Genomic DNA, 17,812 nt, shown 5'->3' with positions numbered 1-17,812 from the left:
GCGAATTGCCAATCGGCCGGGCTTACCTAAGCGGCTCAATCTCGGCTACTGGGAGCTTTTGGCTTTTGGGCAGGACGGTGGCTTGACTATTACGCCGGCTGATTTCTGTGGCTTTGCTGATCAGCCCAGCCACACTTCCAGCACCCCGCTAAACCGGGCCCGTCAATTAATGCTCAATTGGATGCGACGCGGTTTGGAGATGCTGGCGCGTCTCCCGACCAGTTGATCTGCGGTAACCCTCCGGCGTCGTGAACCCTCCAGTAACCCCAACCCTCCGGCACCCTAACCCTCCGGCTTCGGCAAACATCCAACATAGCTACAAGATCCCCAGAAGACATAACAAACATGGCTTCGACCAAAGCGAATCGCCCGACCGTTGACGATGATCTGGACAATTTCGATGTGGACGACTTCGCCGACCCGTTCGCCGATTCCGGGGACGAGAACGCCAAAGCCAAAGGCGATACCAACCCCAAGAAACGGAAAGATGCCAGCGGACTCGGTATTGAGGAAGAGGTCAACGTCGCCAAGAAGCAGAGAGTACCCAATGTCAAATTGGACGAGACAAGACTACTATCGGACAAAGGTATACCAAAGCTGCGGAGGAAGGCCCGCGAACTGAAGTTCAAGGGCAAAGGCCACGAGGTATGTCAAATATGAATTCCACAGATTACCTGCCAATTTGATCTACACCAAGAAACCCTCATTTCTAACCAGAGGTGTCTGCAGTTCTCGGATACGGCACGACTATTGTCTTGGTACCAACTATGGCTCGACGACCTGTTCCCCAAGGCCAAGTTCCTCGACGCCCTGGCCATGATTGAGAAGACCGGCCATTCCCAAGCCATGAAACAGAGGCGAAAAGACTGGATCGACGAGGGAAAGCCCAAGCCTCCCGGATACGACGACGATGCTGAAGCAGACGAAGTACCGGCCATAATCACCGATATCCTCGGCCGCGACGCCACCACTCTGCCCGCCAGGGTAGCGCCCATCTTCCAGCAGAACAGACGGTCTAGCGAGCGGCCGCAGACGCCTGCCGTGGGCGACGCTCTGTTTGGAGACGAAGACGTCTACGATGTAACACCTCGTGGCTCCAAGAAGGCGGCGCCTGGGGCCGACACCGCGGGAGGGGAACCAGACGACGAGGACCTCGATGCACTGATGGCCGAGGAAGAAGCGCAACGGGCGGCTCCGTCGACGTCACTGTTCGGAAACGGAGGTTCCCTATTTGGCAGCGGCAAGCCGGCCCCCACCAAGCAGCTCGCCACGCGACCGGCTGTGTCGGCAGCCGTGCCAGACGATGAAGACGATCTGGATGCACTAATGGCGGAGGCCGAAGCCCAGACTACATCGGCGTCGTCACGGCCGCCGACGACGGCGCAAAGTGCGAAGCCCAACAACAACCATTCGACCCCAGCCACCGCAGATGACGAGGAAGATGACTTGGACGCCTTGATGGCTGAGGCAGAAGCTGCGGAATCTAGGCCACCGCCTACTAAATCACAACCACCTGCCCAGGTGGAGAAGAGCGCAGACGCGGATGAAGAGGAAGCTATGGCGGAGATGGATGGATTATGGTGATGCACACCAGCCGCATGTGTTACATCGTGTTATAGATTATACCCTGTTTTAATGATGAATGATGTGACTTCTAATGCTCCTCTTACACACCCAACTTGGTGGTACGACACCAAACCCTGCTAGTGATGGGTAACACCTATAATTGCAGTCCCGCGTGTGTATTCGTGAAAGATATGAAGAAAATGCATGTTCGACGAAGCTATTACAGCAATTGATTCCCAGTGACTGCCAGCTGCGCCACAAATCTTGCTGATCGCATGTTGAATCCACGGATCGGCTTACGCTCCCCATCTTCATTTGATGGGGAAGCTCTGATCTCGTGGGCCTGGGCGGGGGCGCACTAATCTGCACCTTGTTTTTAAGCTTACCTGGTCTTCAACCCTCGAGTTCTGGACGCGCTTTTAGCAACATCAACTGCTATGCTCGTAATGGGGAAAACCATGGTCTGCAGAGAGCGAAATTTGTCGCGGTGGTTGAGGATGTGGTCTCTACAACCTGAGATGCACGTTCCCTGGGGACATGCACTAAAAAAAGAAAATCAGTGCCTCAACTACGTGGTGGACGACCGGGACCTGGCAGCGCCGAGGACGTCCAATAGGCAAACAACCAGGGCCACGGTCAGCATTCTCCAAAGGCTGAGATGTATTTATCCTCCCTAGCCTCAACCCGCATGATCACGCAGCCAAGACCTGTAAGGGAGTAAGCGCGACCCGTCACCGTTTGCTTGGATGCAGTCTGGCTCTATTGGATGGAACAATCAGCGGCCTTTTCTAGTAGTCGATGCCGATACTAGAGGGACGATATCGGGCCTAAAGACCCAAGGGACCCTAAGCTACCTGGCATCCAACGCCTGGTTGGCGCGGTCACAGTATGGTCATGATGACATTGCTTGCTTGCCCACCTTGGCTGTGACACGAAACAGAGGTCACATTGACCTGCCAGGGTTGAATTAATGAATCGTGTGGTCGTATTCGCCGTATCGCCAGTAGAATACGGCCATGACAGAGATAGAGAGAAGCATAAGCAGCGCAGAACTCAAGTAAAGTCACGTGTCAGTAAGCGAGATCCGCGGCATCGGAAGAGGCGACAAAAAACAACAGCATGAACCGGACCACGTGGTAACCTATGGCAAATCTTACTGCAACGTGGGACGCGTCAGGTAAGCGGCTTACAGTGCGTGCAGGCTTTCTTTTGGGAAGGGGGTTCCGTTCAACCAGCCAGTCGGTCATCAGGGCCGACTGATGTCGCAAAGGGAGGGAAAGCTGGCTGATTGGGTGGGTTGGAACGTCAGGAAGAACCAAAGGCCCAGAAGCGCAATCGTCTTTCGAGGCTATTCATTCTGCCGTGTCACCTAACCACTCTGATCTAGCGCGTTTATAACGTCCCTGCTCTTTTCTATTCTGTGTTGTTTCGCCATCCCTTCACTGGCTGGGGATTGAGACAGAGTCAGCCGGGCGGTGAGTGCTGAAGATGATTGGTCTCACCTCACCACATGGTGCCGGCCCTGTCTCGGTGGGACTCGTTCTCGGGTCCCAGATGTTACTGCACGAAAGGGAAGAAGGAGGCGTCGCAAGGTTCGTACACTTGACACGCCTGGTTGCGTCCTCTCTGCCTTGCACTTGTCGGAAATGCACAGGACAAACTCGTAGGCTGCATGATTGGGCTGCTAAACGACGCAGATAGCACGGCAAACTGATCCACTGGGATGCAGAGCGCCTAAAGTAGGACGGGAGGGATAGGATGCGTCCTCGGGGCAATTGCACACGTCCACGCCTACGAATAATGATAATAATAATAACAGTACTACTATGTAGTAGCATCCAGAGCGCCGGAATCCTTCGTAGCGACGGGCTCGTTGGGTTTCTCCAAAAAAGAACCGGGGAAATGGCGGCGTGGATAAATCCAATCCAACAGCAAGCTGAAAAAAAGACTGGCCGTCTGGTACTGATCTGGGGGAGAATGCGGAGAAGGCGAAGGATTGAGCCTGGAGAGAGCTGGGGGAACTGGGGGAGGAGCCCTGGGTTATGCGGGGTAGAGGTGGTGGTTTCGCGGCTTCACGAACTGATTCGGGGTTGCGCGCCGGTCTGAAGGGGGCACGCCCCGGTTTACCAACTAAGTCGATGGCACGATGCGCACCCATCACGTCCCCGGATTCAGACAGGGGGTCGGTCGCTTGGCGAATTGGGTTCGCTGAGCTCAACTCTGCAGAATTGATCCACGTATCACGCGCGCCCTTTTTCCTCCACGGTCCCGGCAAGCCCCATGCGCGCGCAATCTCACCTCGCCCCCATTTGTGATTCCTTTCCCCAAGATCCCTCGAGCCGGAAACATGGGGTGAACGAGAGAGAGACATGGGGAGACGAGACGAGACCAACAACATGAATTGAATGGATGGATGGGGGTGGGCCGCCGCCGCCGCCCGGGTAGGGGTCGGGATTTAGGTACAAAGTCAAGACTATATAAGCACCAACTTGGCGCCTTGTCTACTCCCTCTTGGCCGTCTTGTCTCTCTCTTGGCCTGTCTACTAACCGTCCATATCTCTTTTTTTCGTGGGCAGAGACGCCACTGACAACCAACTCCCCACCCGCGAACATGTCGACCGACGAGAAGACGCCTCCTCCCTATGCGACGGAGGGCAAGGAGACCAAGGAGGGTCTGCACGCCGAACACCATGTCGACATCCTCCACGACGAGGTCCTGGCCAGCTCGGATCTCATGAACGATGCCTTCGACGGCGAGAACTACGAGCATTCGCAAGGCCTGTGGCAGTCCGTCAAGAGCCACCCGTGGGCCTGCTTGTGGGCCTTCATCATGTGCTTCACCATTGTCAGTTCCTCCCCATCTCCTCGCTGCGATTTTCTCTTCCTCCCTTCCTCTCTTCCCCCCTGGCTCTCTGCATATACATTTGCTCTCCCCTCGCATGCAGGACTCGTTTTCGTGTTTTGGGGGCGGGCGCGGGTAGTGGCCGCGGCGGGCTAGGCCTGGGCTTACATGCTTGCACCATGCATGAATGCCGTTTTTCTGTTATCCACCTACCTAAACCCGTATGGTCTGAAAATATGCAAGCAGCGAAGCTAATCAGAGACCCCCCTCCCCAGGTCATGGAATCCTTCGACATGTTCCTGAACGGCAACTTCGTCGCTCTCGACGCGTTCAAGCTGCGATATGGCGTCCAACAAGCCGACGGTTCCTACCAAATCGAAACCAAGTGGCAGAGCTCTCTCTTCCAAGCCGGCCAATGCGGCGCCTTCGTCGGCGTCTTCCTGGCCGGTCCCGTCACCAACCGTCTCGGGTACCGTTGGACTACCCTCTTAGCGCTGGTGATGATGAACGCCACCATCTTTATTAGTTTCTTCGTAAGCGGCACCCCAACTTACCCCCAGTCTCTCTTAAATAAAGTATACATGCTAAACTTTAAATCCTGCCACTCTACAGGCCGATTCCCTTGCCGTCCTCGTTGTTGGCCAGGCCTTCGAAGGCATTCCATGGGGCTTCTTCATCGCCAACGCCCCGGCCTATGCCAGTGAGATTGTGCCCCTCGCCCTCCGTGGCGCCTGCACGGCCACGCTGCAGATGAGTTGGTCCATCGGCTCCATCATCGTCGCCGGTGCCACCTATGCCTACAACAAGCGAACCGACGAGTGGGCATGGAGAGCGCCTCTTGCCCTGCAGTGGATCTTCCCCGTGAGTAACCACCAACAGCGCCCAATGCTTCCCTCCTTTTCCTAATGCGCGACCGCAATGATGCGATTGCCCCTGTTGTCGTCAACGGTTCAGTAGCTAATCGTTCCGATCATTGATAGTTGCCTCTCATGGTCCTCATCTTCCTTGCGCCCGAGTCCCCCTGGTGGCTCCTCCGCCACGGCAAGAAGGAACAGGCACTCCGGTCCATTGAGCGCCTTGGTAGCTCCACGAATCCCGAGGGCACCCAGCAGACGCTTGCCATGATGGAGCGCACCGTCGAGATCGAGAGGAAGCTGGGCGGCTCGCCGTCTCTGCTGGACCTGTTCAAGGGCTCCGACTTCAGACGCACCATGATCACCTGCTTGATGTACGCCTCGCAGAACTTCGCTGGCAACCTGATCGCCAACCAGGCCACCTACTTCTTCCAACGTGAGTTCCCTTTTCCTACCTTGACCCGGTTATCCTCCACCCCCTCGATGTAACATGGATCACTGACCTCCGAACAGAGGCTGGCATGGCCCACGAGCTGGCCTTCCAGCTCAACCTGATCAACTCCTGCCTGCAGTTCGTCGCCAACGCCCTCTCGTGGCCGCTGACGGCGTGGTTCGGGCGCCGGACCATCTACCTGTGGGGCACGGCGACCAACGTGGTGCTGCTGGTGATCCTGGGCGTGTGCGCGTCGATCCCGCAGACGCAGCAGACCAACTACGCGCAGGCGTGCCTGGGCATCGTCATCTCGTTCGTGTTCGCGGGCACGCTGGGCCCCATCTCGTACACCATCATCGCCGAGACGTCGTCGGTGCGGCTGCGGGCGCTGAGCACGGGCGTCGGCCGCGCCGCCTACTACGTCGCCGAGATCCCCATGATCTTCCTGGCGTCGTGGATGCTCAACCCCACCGGCGGCAACATCGCCGGCAAGTGCGGCTACGTCTGGGGCGGCACCGCCGTCGTCTGCTTCGTCTCGGCCTACTTCGGTCTGCCCGAGCTCAAGCACCGCTCCTACCGCGAGACCGACATCCTCTTCAACCGCGGCGTGTCCGCCCGCAAGTTCAAGTCGACCGTCATCGACGTCCGCGAGAACGAGTAGAGCAAGAGGAACGGGGGGTACTTGTCTTGCCGCTGTCGGTGTCGTCGTGGGTTACGGCAGACGTGACTTGCGTCGTCGCTGTTTCGCGTCTTGGCTCCGGCAGGCTCCTTTGGGGAGAACTTGTCTTTTACAAACAAATAGATGAGCATTCATAAATAATAATGATACACACATCCGTACTTAAACTGTTTACCACGAATCCCATGTAGTGATTTGACATGAACAAGTAGCTCCAGTAAACTCCTAATGGGGCTCAATCAAGGTACTAAGGATTGCCCGCCAGCATAACATGTGGCAGCCGTGCCTAAGAATAACACAACGTTTAAGAAGCCCCTTCCCTTATTTATGGTCGACTCTAATCATTAAAGAAATTCATATCGTACGATGTAGGCAGGCTTCTGTTATTTACCTAGATGTAAAACTTACTCGAGTATATGTAATCATGTATCACAAATATTCTGTATGGGGTCATATAGTAACCGCCCAAACAACCAATCATATCCTGTGCTCAAGAGGCAGGTCGCGATGGGCAATGAAAAAGAGCCTCGTTACACGAAGGTACAAAAAGAGGTTGGTAATCTACTTCTACCTAGCCTGTGGGACTTGGGCCGAACCAGTATCTAGTCTTTCCGTTGAATTGCGCCAGCGTGCCAAGGGTTGTTTGCATAATCACAGATCAGTTAGTTGGTGGGAGTAGGCGCTTGCTGTTGATAAGACCGTTGACAACAAAACGGGCATAATTGTCAATAAGAGTTGACTAATCATGGTAATCCTTCCAGATCCAGTCTTTGGTAGTATAGTGGTCAGTATGCGAGCTTGTCATGTCTTTCACGATTCGCTCGAGACCGGGGTTCAATTCCCCGCCAGAGAGTAAATTTTTGCACATTCTGTCAAGCAGGGCCTCCAAGATAGAATGCAATTGATCTGAATGAGTGTTGTTTTCTTCAAGGCAGAAGTTGAATTCTGCCACTTGAAAGTATCCTTAAAATAGTAGCCGGTATCATGAGTGGTTCGTGTTGAAACGCCATTTTCCCGGCCTCTCCTTTTCACCCCTTTCCCCGAACCCACCCATATCGCGGTTGTTTTCTCAATCGAGCTTCTGCAGAATGAAATTGTTGAACGGGATTTCCACCGATACAATCTTGGCCACCAGCTGCTCAAGGCATCCCAGCTTCTCAAGATTGTACTTGTTCAAGATGAACCGGCGGTCCGTTGACATGAGGCAAGCCATGAGCCCACCGAGCGACGTGATGCCGTTCCGCTCGCCGATTCCGAGCACCGTGGTGTCGATGTGCGTCGCCCCCGCCTCGAGGGCGACGAAGGCGTTGGCGTTGGCACAGCCCGTGTCGTTGTGGAAGTGCGTCTCGATGTCACAAGAGACGACCTTGCGCAGGGCCTCGACCTTGTCGAAGACCTCCAACGGCGTGGCGCCGCCGACCGTGTCGGCGATGCCCACCCGGTCGACGCCCAGGCGGTCCACGAGCGAGTACAGCTGCAGGATGTCGGAGAACTCGGACCGGAACGAGTCTTCGCCCGAGAACCGGATCTCGATGTCCTTGGACTTGACGTACTCGATCACCTCCTGGGCTTTGGCTTTGATGAAGGCCATGTCCTTGCCGTGGGAATGCTCCATGAGCTTGGACGAAGTTCCGATACAGACGTTCCTACGTGAAGAAGTTCTTAGTAATAACACCCTAGTTTAGGGGCGATTGGGTTTCGAGGGAACAGGAGAGCATTTACACTCCATCCACGCCAGTCTGGACAGCGATTCTCGCATCATCCATGTTGCATCGGATATGACACAGTATCTACCATTTCGTCAGCCAAGTCATAACGACGAAAACCAAGCCAAGAGGGAACGAGTCCAAGTCAGGGCGCCATACCTTGGCCTTCAGACCCATCTTGCAGATGGCCTCGCAATCAGCTCTCGACTGCGGTGAGGCGGCCGGCGAAGTTAGTTCGATCTAACGATCAAGTAAGCCCATCATGATCAGAAAACCATAACACAAACAGCTGTATGCAACGCTTACATAGTCCACCCCAAACTCGTCCAACGCCCGAGCGATTTCCAGCTTCTGCGCCGTGTCGAAGTAGGCCGTCGCGAACTGCTCGCCCTCGCGCAGCGTGCTGTCAATGATGCTGAAGTTGTCGAGGTTGATGGAGCTGGACATGGTAGTGGCCGCGCTGGCGAGGGTGTAGTTGTCGGAATCGTCCGTGTCGCCACGCGCGCCGCTGCTCACGGAGGAGCGAGGCGACGAGCAGAAGTCCACCGCAGCAGATGCATCGGGTCGGGTCAACTCGGCGATGTCAGGCAATTTGCCATGGTTTGTGGAAGTATGCAAGTCGGGCGTAGAGTTCGTCAGGGAGGATTCCACGAGGTGGCCTTGAGGGTCGCCTAGACGCAACACGGTGAGCGTACGACGGCGCGGGCAGGGGCTGGGTCCCTACCGTGACCGCTGGAGACGGCTCCCCCGCCGCAGCAGCCGCCGTTGCTGCTGCTGGCGCCATTTCCCATGGTGTGGCTGGTGTGATGGGTGATTGGAGGGACCATGCTGTCGAGTATGGCATTCAGGGGTTGCGACTTCTGAGTCTGAGTCGACTTGTTTGGGTTGGTTGCAATCTTTGGTAAGTTAAACAAATTGTTTGGCCAGGCTTAATTGAGTTTAAATCAAGAGAGGTTGGCAAAACCTGGAAAAACGTATCGGGCATGAAAGAATTCCCCGATGTTCGGAGAATGGCGATGTCAGAACAGTCATACCCCCCTGCGGGCTAACGCCAAAGTGACAGATCCTTCATTAGTGAGATAATTGCTTCTGGAAAGGGCCCTGCATAGCATTGTACTCTCAAATGAAGCCTAAAGATGTACATATAGACAATGAACACGAGCGATGCCCCTGGAGTAGAGACGCACAGCATCTCCCCCGCATTTGCGTACAGTCAGACAGAAGCTGACGTTCTTCTAAGCAAGGAGCCCCTGTATGACTTCAATATTTGACACGCCCACCCGTCGATAATACATCCCCGTATCAAGACAGACCCTCCGGCCTATCCGAGTGAATCCCCATTGCTTCCCCCAGCAAGCTGCCGTTGTGGCGCACAACCAAGTTGCTGCCCTAGCACACCACAACCTTGGAAGTGGGCGGCAACGGGCCGTCTTGCAGCTGTTGTGACATTGTCGTTGCCGCACCCAACACCACCATACTAATAAAGCTCGACGATTGGACGAACGAGGGCGGCAATAAACCAGAACTGTATTCATTCTACCTTTTCATTCTATGTCAACTCCGTTGTGGTGCTGGGGAACAACTCTTTCATCTTGATACCCTTGCCTGGCGCATTCCTCGTCTTCTCCCACCGCCAATCACGGCTGTTTGCAGACTTTTTGCCACTTTGGCTCAGATCAAGATGCTAACAGCATTCCAGCTCGGACTCAGAACGTCGTAGGTAATGGTGTTGTGGTCATCGGTATCCTCCCCGTAGGTCTTGAACTCGGACTCGGAGCGCGCGAGGGCCTCGTAGAAACGAGCGGCGGCCTCCTTGATCTTCTGCTCCTTGTCGCCCTTCTTGAACTTGTAGACGTGGTACTTGGAGGCCGCGTACATGATGAGGGACTCCTTGTCGCCCGGCTTGAAGGAGAGCAGGTACGGGATGTGCGAGGCCAGCAGCCACTCGTGCGGGTGGTTCATGGGCAGCGCCCGGACGAGGTCGTCCTCGGCGTACCGGCCGAGCTCCGCGCGCGACGCCGGCGGCGCGCGGTACAGCGACGGCGGCTTGTTGACCACGAAGGCCTGGTAGTAGTTCTGCAGGTAGTTGACCGACGTGTGCTGCGGCGACGCGATGTGGATGCACATGGTGACGCAGTCGACGAGCGCGTCGAGCGTCTGCAGCTCGGGAAACGTGCTGATGTTGGCCCCCTGCTCCTGCACCGGCGCCCGCATCTCCCGCGACCACGCCTGCACGTGCGGGTCGTCCCGGACCTCCTGGTCGCTCGAGTACTTGAGCGTCAGCATCTCCTGGACGTAGCTGCGGATCTTGAACCACATGCTGTGGATGCAGCGCGCCCAGGCGTAGTTGTGGTACTTCTTGTCATTGAGTTTCTCAGTCGGGAACCCCCGGCGTTTCAGGTCCTCCGGAATGTAGCTGCCCTGGAAGTCGAAGTTATCGTACTCGTAGCGGAGGAACTGGTAGACGTTGTCGTCGGGCATGCCTACGATGGGCGCGATGACGAAGGGCATGAGGACGCTCCGGGCCGCGGCGTTCAGGGACAGCGTCTTGAGCCAGTGAGGGTACAATAGCTGGAACACGTCGTGTTCCTGGGGCAGTGTTCGGTTCGCGGCCACGATGACGGCCTCCTCGACCAAATGCGTGCGGCACAGATGGACGGTGATGTTATGCTGGAGCCAGTCGCTAGCTTGCACACATGTCTTGGCTAGGAGAGTTGACGACAATTAGTGTACTGTTGGCAGAAAAGAGTCGTGTGATGTCCATAGAGCACTTACCGTAACGCCATGCCCAATCACCCTTCTGCTCATCCACGTTCAGCTCCTTGTTGTAGATGAAGACGGACTTGTCGGCACTGCCGCGCCAGTCGATGATGATGGCGAGTGGCTCAAGGGTTCCGCTGTCGGTCAGGTTGAAGAGGCAGACCGAAGCAAGGGCGTACCGGTATAGTGTCCTCTTCTCGGTCTTGAAGCCCTCCTTGTATGTTTCCTCGAATTCGCAGCGGAAATCCTCGGTTCCGGCAGCCTTGCGGAAGTAAGAGTAATCTTGCACGTAGAGCGACCCGGGGGACTCAGCCGCTCTCTTGCTGATCTTGGCCTTCATCTGGCTGTCGCCGGGGTCGGTCGCGTTGTCGATGAAGACCTTGGCCCAGTCTCCGGCCTGCTTGATGGTGGTCGGGTTTGTGCCTGTGAAGTACTGCTGGGCGAAGCGTGCGTCCGAGTACCAGTCGGTCAGGTTCCCGATGTTGGGCAGGTCGAAGATGTCCTTCTGGTACCAGCGCTTGCTGGACTCCTGGTTGTTGTAGCTCTCGACGTCGGCGATCTTCTTTCCTGCGTCGGGTCGGCCCATGCCGCCGTACGCGGTCCAGGCAGCGGCTTGGCCGACCTTGGCCCCGGCTTCGCCGATGAAGGTGTGTGGGATGACTTGCGGGACCAAGGCCGTCAGCTGCGCCAGGCGCAAAGCGCTGAATATGTCTCCCTGTGACAGTGCTGACCCTTGCGCTGCCGTAGCTGGGCCAGATTCCTTGTCCTTGTTGTAAGGCTGGTTTGCGCCAAGGTTGAGGTGGGGAGGATAGCGGTCCGAAACTGGATCGGTGAAGACGAAGAACATCTTCTTCTTGTCCGGGGTCAGGGGGGGATGGCACAGTCGGCTCGAAGTTGGCTGTGTCCATGTAGGACCCATACCTATTCTCTTATGTTAATGGGCGCGGTCCGTCAGCCAGACAAAATAGAAATACTTACTTCTTCTCGATGAGATCGTAGATCTTGGTCAGCGCGAGCTGAGTGCCACGGTACGTCCCCTCGTCCAAGCGGTCGGGGCGGTTGTCATCCAGCTTGGCCTTCTCGAGCAAGACCTCTGGGTTGTCCTGGACGGCGGACCGTTCCTCGGCGGTCAGGGGCTGGGCAAACTTCTTGGGCAGGAGATCCTCATTGACGAGCTCAGTGATGAAAACACCGGTGTCGAAGGCTGGAATGGGGACCTTTTCGACATCAGCTGGCCAGTCTCCTTCTGTCCTCTTCTGGATGATCTCAGGCCCTGATGGGTTCGTGACGATAGCTGACCCTGGGGTCAGGACAAGGGGGCCAGCTTCAGCAGCCATACTGTTTGTGATGGGGTATGGACGATGTATCTGTGAAGGCTAGGGAATTGAGTAAGAGATCTGGGTTTATAAAGCAATGATGTGGATAAACAGGCAAAGTGAGTGGCTCTGGGTCGTACGAATGCAAGCATCTTATATTGGAAGATTCCCCTGCACCTGGATCGGGTTGGCAACGAGATCCCAAATTCTTCCGCTCACCAAGATGATGTCCCGCCAAGATATGGGACGATCTCGACCGCTTGCATTGCTGATATTCTCGTCGTGGCTGTCTCAGCGTTGTGCTGGCTCCTATCGCGAGTGTAGGGCAGTTTATGGTATGTACTTGTCAACATCCAACCGGAAGCCTCCCGCATCATGGCTGTATTCTGGACGTACTCTATGCGAGAGCGGCTGAGTCTGTCTCAGCCCTGTGGTAGCACCATGGCGTTGGCCGAAGAAGATCTAGTCCCAGGTAGTTTGTTTTCCACTCAGCCTTTGCATGATCAGTACTGTAACTAGATAGGATGCACTGTCTCGAAAAGCAAAACCCAAGGCAGTTGCCAATTGATGGAGCACTTCACCGGTCGTCAAGCGTCGCGTGGCGCAATGCTCTGAGTAAATGTCTTGACAATAGCCAGCCTTCACTCTTCAGCTAATGGGTGTGGTTTGATGCCATGACCGAGAAGGGAAGAGCATCCAATCATGATACGTGGTTTCATGGGCGGCGGCTTCAGTGGCGGCGCACAGCATGTGGGATCTAGAGACGGGATTGGTTCTAGATCAGTTGTGGCACCAAAAGAAAACGGCAGACGCTTATGAGGCAGAAAGGGCTGTCGATATCACTCACCGCCAAAATGGCTTCCAACATATGATGGTATGCACTCGATATGACCTCCTCTTGTCGATTGGATGAATAGCCCAGAGGAATGATGGCCGCGAGAAGCAGCTACCCGTAATGGACCTGACCGTTCCTCGCATGAAGATCTACCGGTAGGACGCATGTCAAACTGGGTCGGCGCTGCATCAGTCCGAATAGGCCGATACCAGACATGCATATCGAGAAACTCTGGAAATCAGATAAGACCACGAAAGGGAGGGGAGTGTGGGTTGAAAGACCTGAACCGAATGCAGCTTGGCGCTGTGTGGGGGGGATGTTTTGGGGGGTACGGCTTTGCTTGACTCTCCTTCTACCATGCAACCTCTAGATTCCAGTGAGGGAATATGCAAAGGTCTTAATTTGAGCCCATTTGGTTATCTCGGTTGGGCGAATAACTCGATATCGAACAGGAAAAATGATGTACATGAATAGGCCTTAAGCTACATGGCAGACAGCACCGATCTAGATCTACAATCTAGACGTCCAATATGGAGAACCGATCGTCTAGAGATGGCCAGGACAAACACATTGGCTATTTGTAGCCGTCCGAGTATAAGTGCCTGTTGTAATTATAAAGCCAGACGAAATATCACAACCTCTCGAGTATGTGATGAGGTCAATGAAGATTGTGGAACCCCACTGGCCACCCCTCTCCCCCACTAGAACAAAGCTCCAGCTGCCTCGCAATTGGGGGAATGGAGCTTGCCGACATCCCACCAACACCTCGCCTACTAGCCTATTCCGAGCAAAGAAGCAAATCATCGACTTCTGAATGATGACAGCAGTCTAGCTTTGCATACTTCCCACAGCAACACATCTTTCGAGCTTTGCCTGCCGTGTCCTGTTGGAGCTCTACCCTCCGACAACCAAGATACCGCAGCCATGGCGTCCCTCGATCCCGATCTCGCCGACATCCTCAGCGAGCTGCGCCTTTCCGCTGCCGAATCGTCGCTCGACGACGCCAATGTCGACGACCTCCTCCACCAGCGCCGTCCCCGCAAGCGCGTCAAGCCCGACCCTGCCGCGATCAAGGCCCAGCTCGAGCGAGACTTCCTGACCCCCTCGGCCACCTTCAACACCGAATGGCTCAACCGCCTGCAGCAGCGCTGGGACAGCCCCGCCGACCTGACCGAGCTCTTCCGCATCGCCCCGACCCAGACGCGCACCGTCACGCGCTTCAAGCGCCAAGGCCTCGAGGGAAGGGTCGTCGGCTACGAGAATGTCACCGTGCCCGCCCACAGCGCCACGGCCAAGAACTCGACCAGCATGGCCAGGAAGCCCGCGGGCCGCGCCGACTTCGTTCGCGGGGCGGCGGGGTTCGTCCCCTTCGCGCCCGGCGGCCTGGAAGGCGTCGACTCAATCGCGGCCTCGGAGGAGCAGCTCTCTCGGCCTGTGCCAGGCGCGGCTAGTGGGTCGGGTAACAAGCTGGAACGGGTCATCAAGCTGGGAGCCGAGGGCGGCTTGTTGGAGATGGCCCCGGGGCTTACCCGAGGTATTGACTTCAGCAAGAAGAAGAAGAGCAAGGCAAGCGAGTCCGACGCCAAGGCCGTCGAACAGGAATTGGATCAAGAGCCCGAGAACGCCCCCGATGTGTCGGACGACGTGGACGGAACCAAGACGAATGGCGCCGCGGATGAGGATGCTGAAGTCGAGGGCGAAGAAGGGGAGGGCGAAGATATCGACGCACTTCTACCTGTCGAGTTTCCTGCTCTCAATCCCCACGGAAACCTGGCTCTGTCCAGCGCTAGAAAGGCCGGGCGCGAGTGGGCGCACATGGTGGATATACGACGCGACATACCCAATTTCCGAGAATTGGTCCCCGACATGGCCAGAGAATGGCCTTTCGAGCTCGACAATTTCCAAAAGGAGGCCGTGTATCACTTGGAGAATGGCGACTCAGTCTTTGTCGCTGCGCATACCTCGGCCGGAAAGACGGTCGTGGCCGAGTACGCCATTGCGCTGGCAGCGCGGCACATGACCAAGGCCATCTACACTTCACCCATCAAGGCGCTCAGCAACCAAAAGTTCCGTGATTTCCGACAGGAATTTGACGAAGTTGGCATTTTAACCGGTGATGTCCAGATCAACCCGGAGGCTAGCTGTTTGATCATGACTACCGAAATCTTGAGGAGTATGCTTTACAGGGGCGCAGATCTCATCAGGGACGTGGAGTTCGTCATCTTTGACGAGGTACACTACGTCAACGACATCGAGCGTGGTGTGGTCTGGGAAGAGGTCATCATCATGTTGCCAGAACACGTCTCTCTTATTCTCCTATCAGCCACTGTGCCCAACACGTACGAATTCGCATCCTGGGTTGGTCGCACGAAACAGAAGGATATCTACGTCATCTCCACCCCCAAGAGACCTGTACCTCTGGAACACTACCTCTGGGCGAACAAAGACATCCACAAAATCGTGAGCGCCGACAAAAAGTTCAGCGAGGCGGGATGGAAGGCAGCCGACCAAGCACTGCGCGGCAAAGACAAGGTGTTACCGCCGGCTGCTGCACAAGGAAGAGGCGGTGCGAACCAGCGTGGTGGCCAGCGCGGGAATCAGCGAGGCGGCCCGCCAGGTCGCGGTGGACAGAGGGGCGGCGGCCAGCAGCGAGGCCGCGGAGGTCCTCCCAGAGCTAGCCACAATCCCGGCCACATGGGCAGGGCTGGTAGACCTGGTGGCTTCACGTCGATGGCGCAAGACAAGAACCTTTGGGTGCATATGGTGCAGTTCCTGAAGAAGTCGAGCTTGCTGCCTGCTTGCATCTTCGTCTTCTCCAAGAAGCGTTGCGAAGAGAACGCTGACGCTTTGAGCAACCAAGACTTCTCTACTGCGCAAGAGAAGAGTCACATTCACATGATCATCGAGAAATCAGTAGCGCGACTACGACCTGATGATCGCCAATTGCCCCAAATCATCCGCATGAGGGAACTCCTTGCCAGAGGTATTGCCGTGCATCATGGCGGTCTCTTGCCTATTGTCAAGGAGGTTGTGGAGATCCTGTTCGCGCAGACCCTGGTCAAGGTTCTTTTTGCTACCGAAACCTTCGCCATGGGCCTTAACCTGCCCACACGTACAGTCGTCTTTTCTGGGTACCGCAAGCATGACGGTCACTCATTCCGAAACTTGCTGCCCGGCGAGTACACCCAGATGGCTGGTCGTGCTGGTCGCCGAGGTCTAGATACCGTTGGTTCAGTCATCATCGTACCCCCTGGCGGTGGAGACGAGGCACCACCGGCTCTCGATCTGCAGAAGATGATCCTGGGAGAGCCTAGCAAGCTTCGGTCCCAATTCAGACTCACTTATAACATGATCTTGAACCTACTGCGTGTTGAAGCACTGAAGATCGAAGAAATGATTAAGCGTAGTTTCTCCGAACACGCAACACAGCAGCTCCTGCCGGAGCATGAGAAGGCGGTCAAGGTATCGGAAGCAGACTTGGCCAAGATCAAACGGGATCCCTGCGACATATGCGATCCGGTGATGGACCAGTGCCATCAAGCTGGCATGAACTTCCGTCAAATGACGCAGGAGCTCTACCAAGGCTTGACCGGCATCCCCGTCGGGCGCAAGATGTTTTCACAATCTCGGCTTATCGTCTTCCAGAAAGACGGCGTACGGACGCCTGGCATTCTTCTCTCTGACGGAATCAGCGTGAAGACGTTAGGTGGCCAGCCCACCGTCCACGTATTCGAGATCCGGTCCATGCGGGAAACCCGCGACTCGACCGACTTGCTGCCCTTTACCCCGTCCTTCTTCCACGCTTTCACGCCTCTGCCCCAGAAGAAGAAGGATATCCATTTCCGGTGTGTGCACGTGCCGCTTAGTGACGTCGAGTGCCTCACCAAGAAACTCACCAAGGGCATCGTGCCCGAGGTCTTCCAGGGCGGGGACGCGTACAAGGAGGCCAAGGACAAGATGCTCGCCATCTGCCGGTCGTGGGATAACGCCGAGCTGTGGGGCGAAATGGACTTGGGTAAGATCAAGAGCCTGCCGCTTCAGGAGCTCATCGGCAAGCGCAAGAAGGAGGAGGCCGAGGCGGCGGACCTGGCGCCGCTCTGGTGCAAGAACTTCCTGAAGCACTTCGCCATGTGCCACGACCAGTGGCTCATCAAGGAGACCATCGCGTCGCTGCGGCAGTCCCTGTCGAACCAGAACCTGCAGCTGCTGCCCGACTACGAGCAGCGCATCCAGGTGCTGAAGGACTTGAGCTTTATCGACGCCGAGTCCCGCATCCAGCTGAAGGGCAAGGTGGCCTGCGAGATCCACAGCGCCGACGAGCTGGTGCTCACGGAGCTGATCCTGGACAACGTGCTGGCCGAGTACGAGCCGGCCGAGATCGCGGCGCTGCTGTCGGCCTTCGTGTTCCAGGAGAAGACGGACACGGTGCCGAGCCTGCCGGGCAACCTGGAGCGGGGCATCAAGACGGTCGTGGCCATCTCGGAGAAGGTCAACGCGGTGCAGACGCTGCACCAGGTGATCCAGTCGGCCGAGGACAGCAACGACTTCGTGTCGCGGCCGCGCTTCGGGCTCGTCGAGGTCGTCTACGAGTGGGCGCGCGGCATGAGCTTCCGCAAGATCACGGAGCTGACCGATGTGCTCGAGGGCACCATCGTGCGCACCATCACGCGCCTCGACGAGACATGCCGCGAGGTCAAGAACGCGGCCCGCATCATCGGCGACCCGGAGCTCTACCAGAAGATGCAGGAGGCGCAGGAGATGATCAAGCGCGACATCACGGCCGTGGCTAGTCTTTATATGTAGAGTAGAAGGGGCCGGAGG

At 56.3% G+C, this 17,812-nt stretch overlaps 6 protein-coding genes across 6 annotated transcripts; 3 read left to right on the top strand and 3 right to left on the bottom strand.

The window, feature by feature from the left end:
• Positions 1-345: 345 nt before the first annotated feature.
• On the top strand, positions 346-1,584 carry PG998_012046 (uncharacterized protein; the record flags this gene model as incomplete). Its single annotated transcript, XM_066878862.1, has 2 exons — positions 346-645; positions 730-1,584. 2 exons carry the CDS (start codon positions 346-348, stop codon positions 1,582-1,584), a joined length of 1,155 nt encoding a protein of 384 aa, XP_066725246.1.
• Positions 1,585-4,177: 2,593 nt separating this feature from the next.
• Positions 4,178-6,356, top strand: PG998_012045 (uncharacterized protein; the record flags this gene model as incomplete). Its single annotated transcript, XM_066878861.1, has 5 exons — positions 4,178-4,411; positions 4,684-4,941; positions 5,021-5,269; positions 5,389-5,698; positions 5,776-6,356. The coding sequence occupies 5 exons, from the start codon at positions 4,178-4,180 to the stop codon at positions 6,354-6,356; spliced, it is 1,632 nt and encodes a 543-aa protein (XP_066725245.1).
• A 1,087-nt stretch (positions 6,357-7,443) lies between these two features.
• On the bottom strand, positions 7,444-8,907 carry PG998_012044 (uncharacterized protein; the record flags this gene model as incomplete). The annotated part of the gene is made up of 5 exons (XM_066878860.1): positions 7,444-8,020; positions 8,097-8,164; positions 8,240-8,320; positions 8,387-8,751; positions 8,805-8,907. 5 exons carry the CDS (start codon positions 8,905-8,907, stop codon positions 7,444-7,446), a joined length of 1,194 nt encoding a protein of 397 aa, XP_066725244.1.
• Positions 8,908-9,751: 844 nt separating this feature from the next.
• On the bottom strand, positions 9,752-11,687 carry PG998_012043 (uncharacterized protein; the record flags this gene model as incomplete). Its single annotated transcript, XM_066878859.1, has 2 exons — positions 9,752-10,785; positions 10,856-11,687. 2 exons carry the CDS (start codon positions 11,685-11,687, stop codon positions 9,752-9,754), a joined length of 1,866 nt encoding a protein of 621 aa, XP_066725243.1.
• Positions 11,688-11,814: 127 nt separating this feature from the next.
• Positions 11,815-12,177, bottom strand: PG998_012042 (uncharacterized protein; the record flags this gene model as incomplete). Its single annotated transcript, XM_066878858.1, has 1 exon — positions 11,815-12,177. The coding sequence occupies one exon, from the start codon at positions 12,175-12,177 to the stop codon at positions 11,815-11,817; it is 363 nt and encodes a 120-aa protein (XP_066725242.1).
• A 1,738-nt stretch (positions 12,178-13,915) lies between these two features.
• On the top strand, positions 13,916-17,794 carry PG998_012041 (uncharacterized protein; the record flags this gene model as incomplete). Its single annotated transcript, XM_066878857.1, has 1 exon — positions 13,916-17,794. One exon carries the CDS (start codon positions 13,916-13,918, stop codon positions 17,792-17,794), a length of 3,879 nt encoding a protein of 1,292 aa, XP_066725241.1.
• Positions 17,795-17,812: the final 18 nt, after the last annotated feature.

The sequence above is a fragment of the Apiospora kogelbergensis genome (genome assembly GCF_038363985.1).
Source record: "Apiospora kogelbergensis strain CBS 113332 chromosome Unknown utg000008l_segment0_segment0, whole genome shotgun sequence".
Taxonomy (NCBI): Eukaryota; Fungi; Ascomycota; class Sordariomycetes; order Amphisphaeriales; family Apiosporaceae; genus Apiospora; species Apiospora kogelbergensis.
Note: the sequence above shows the minus strand (reverse complement) of the source record. Positions and strands in the feature narration are given on the sequence as shown.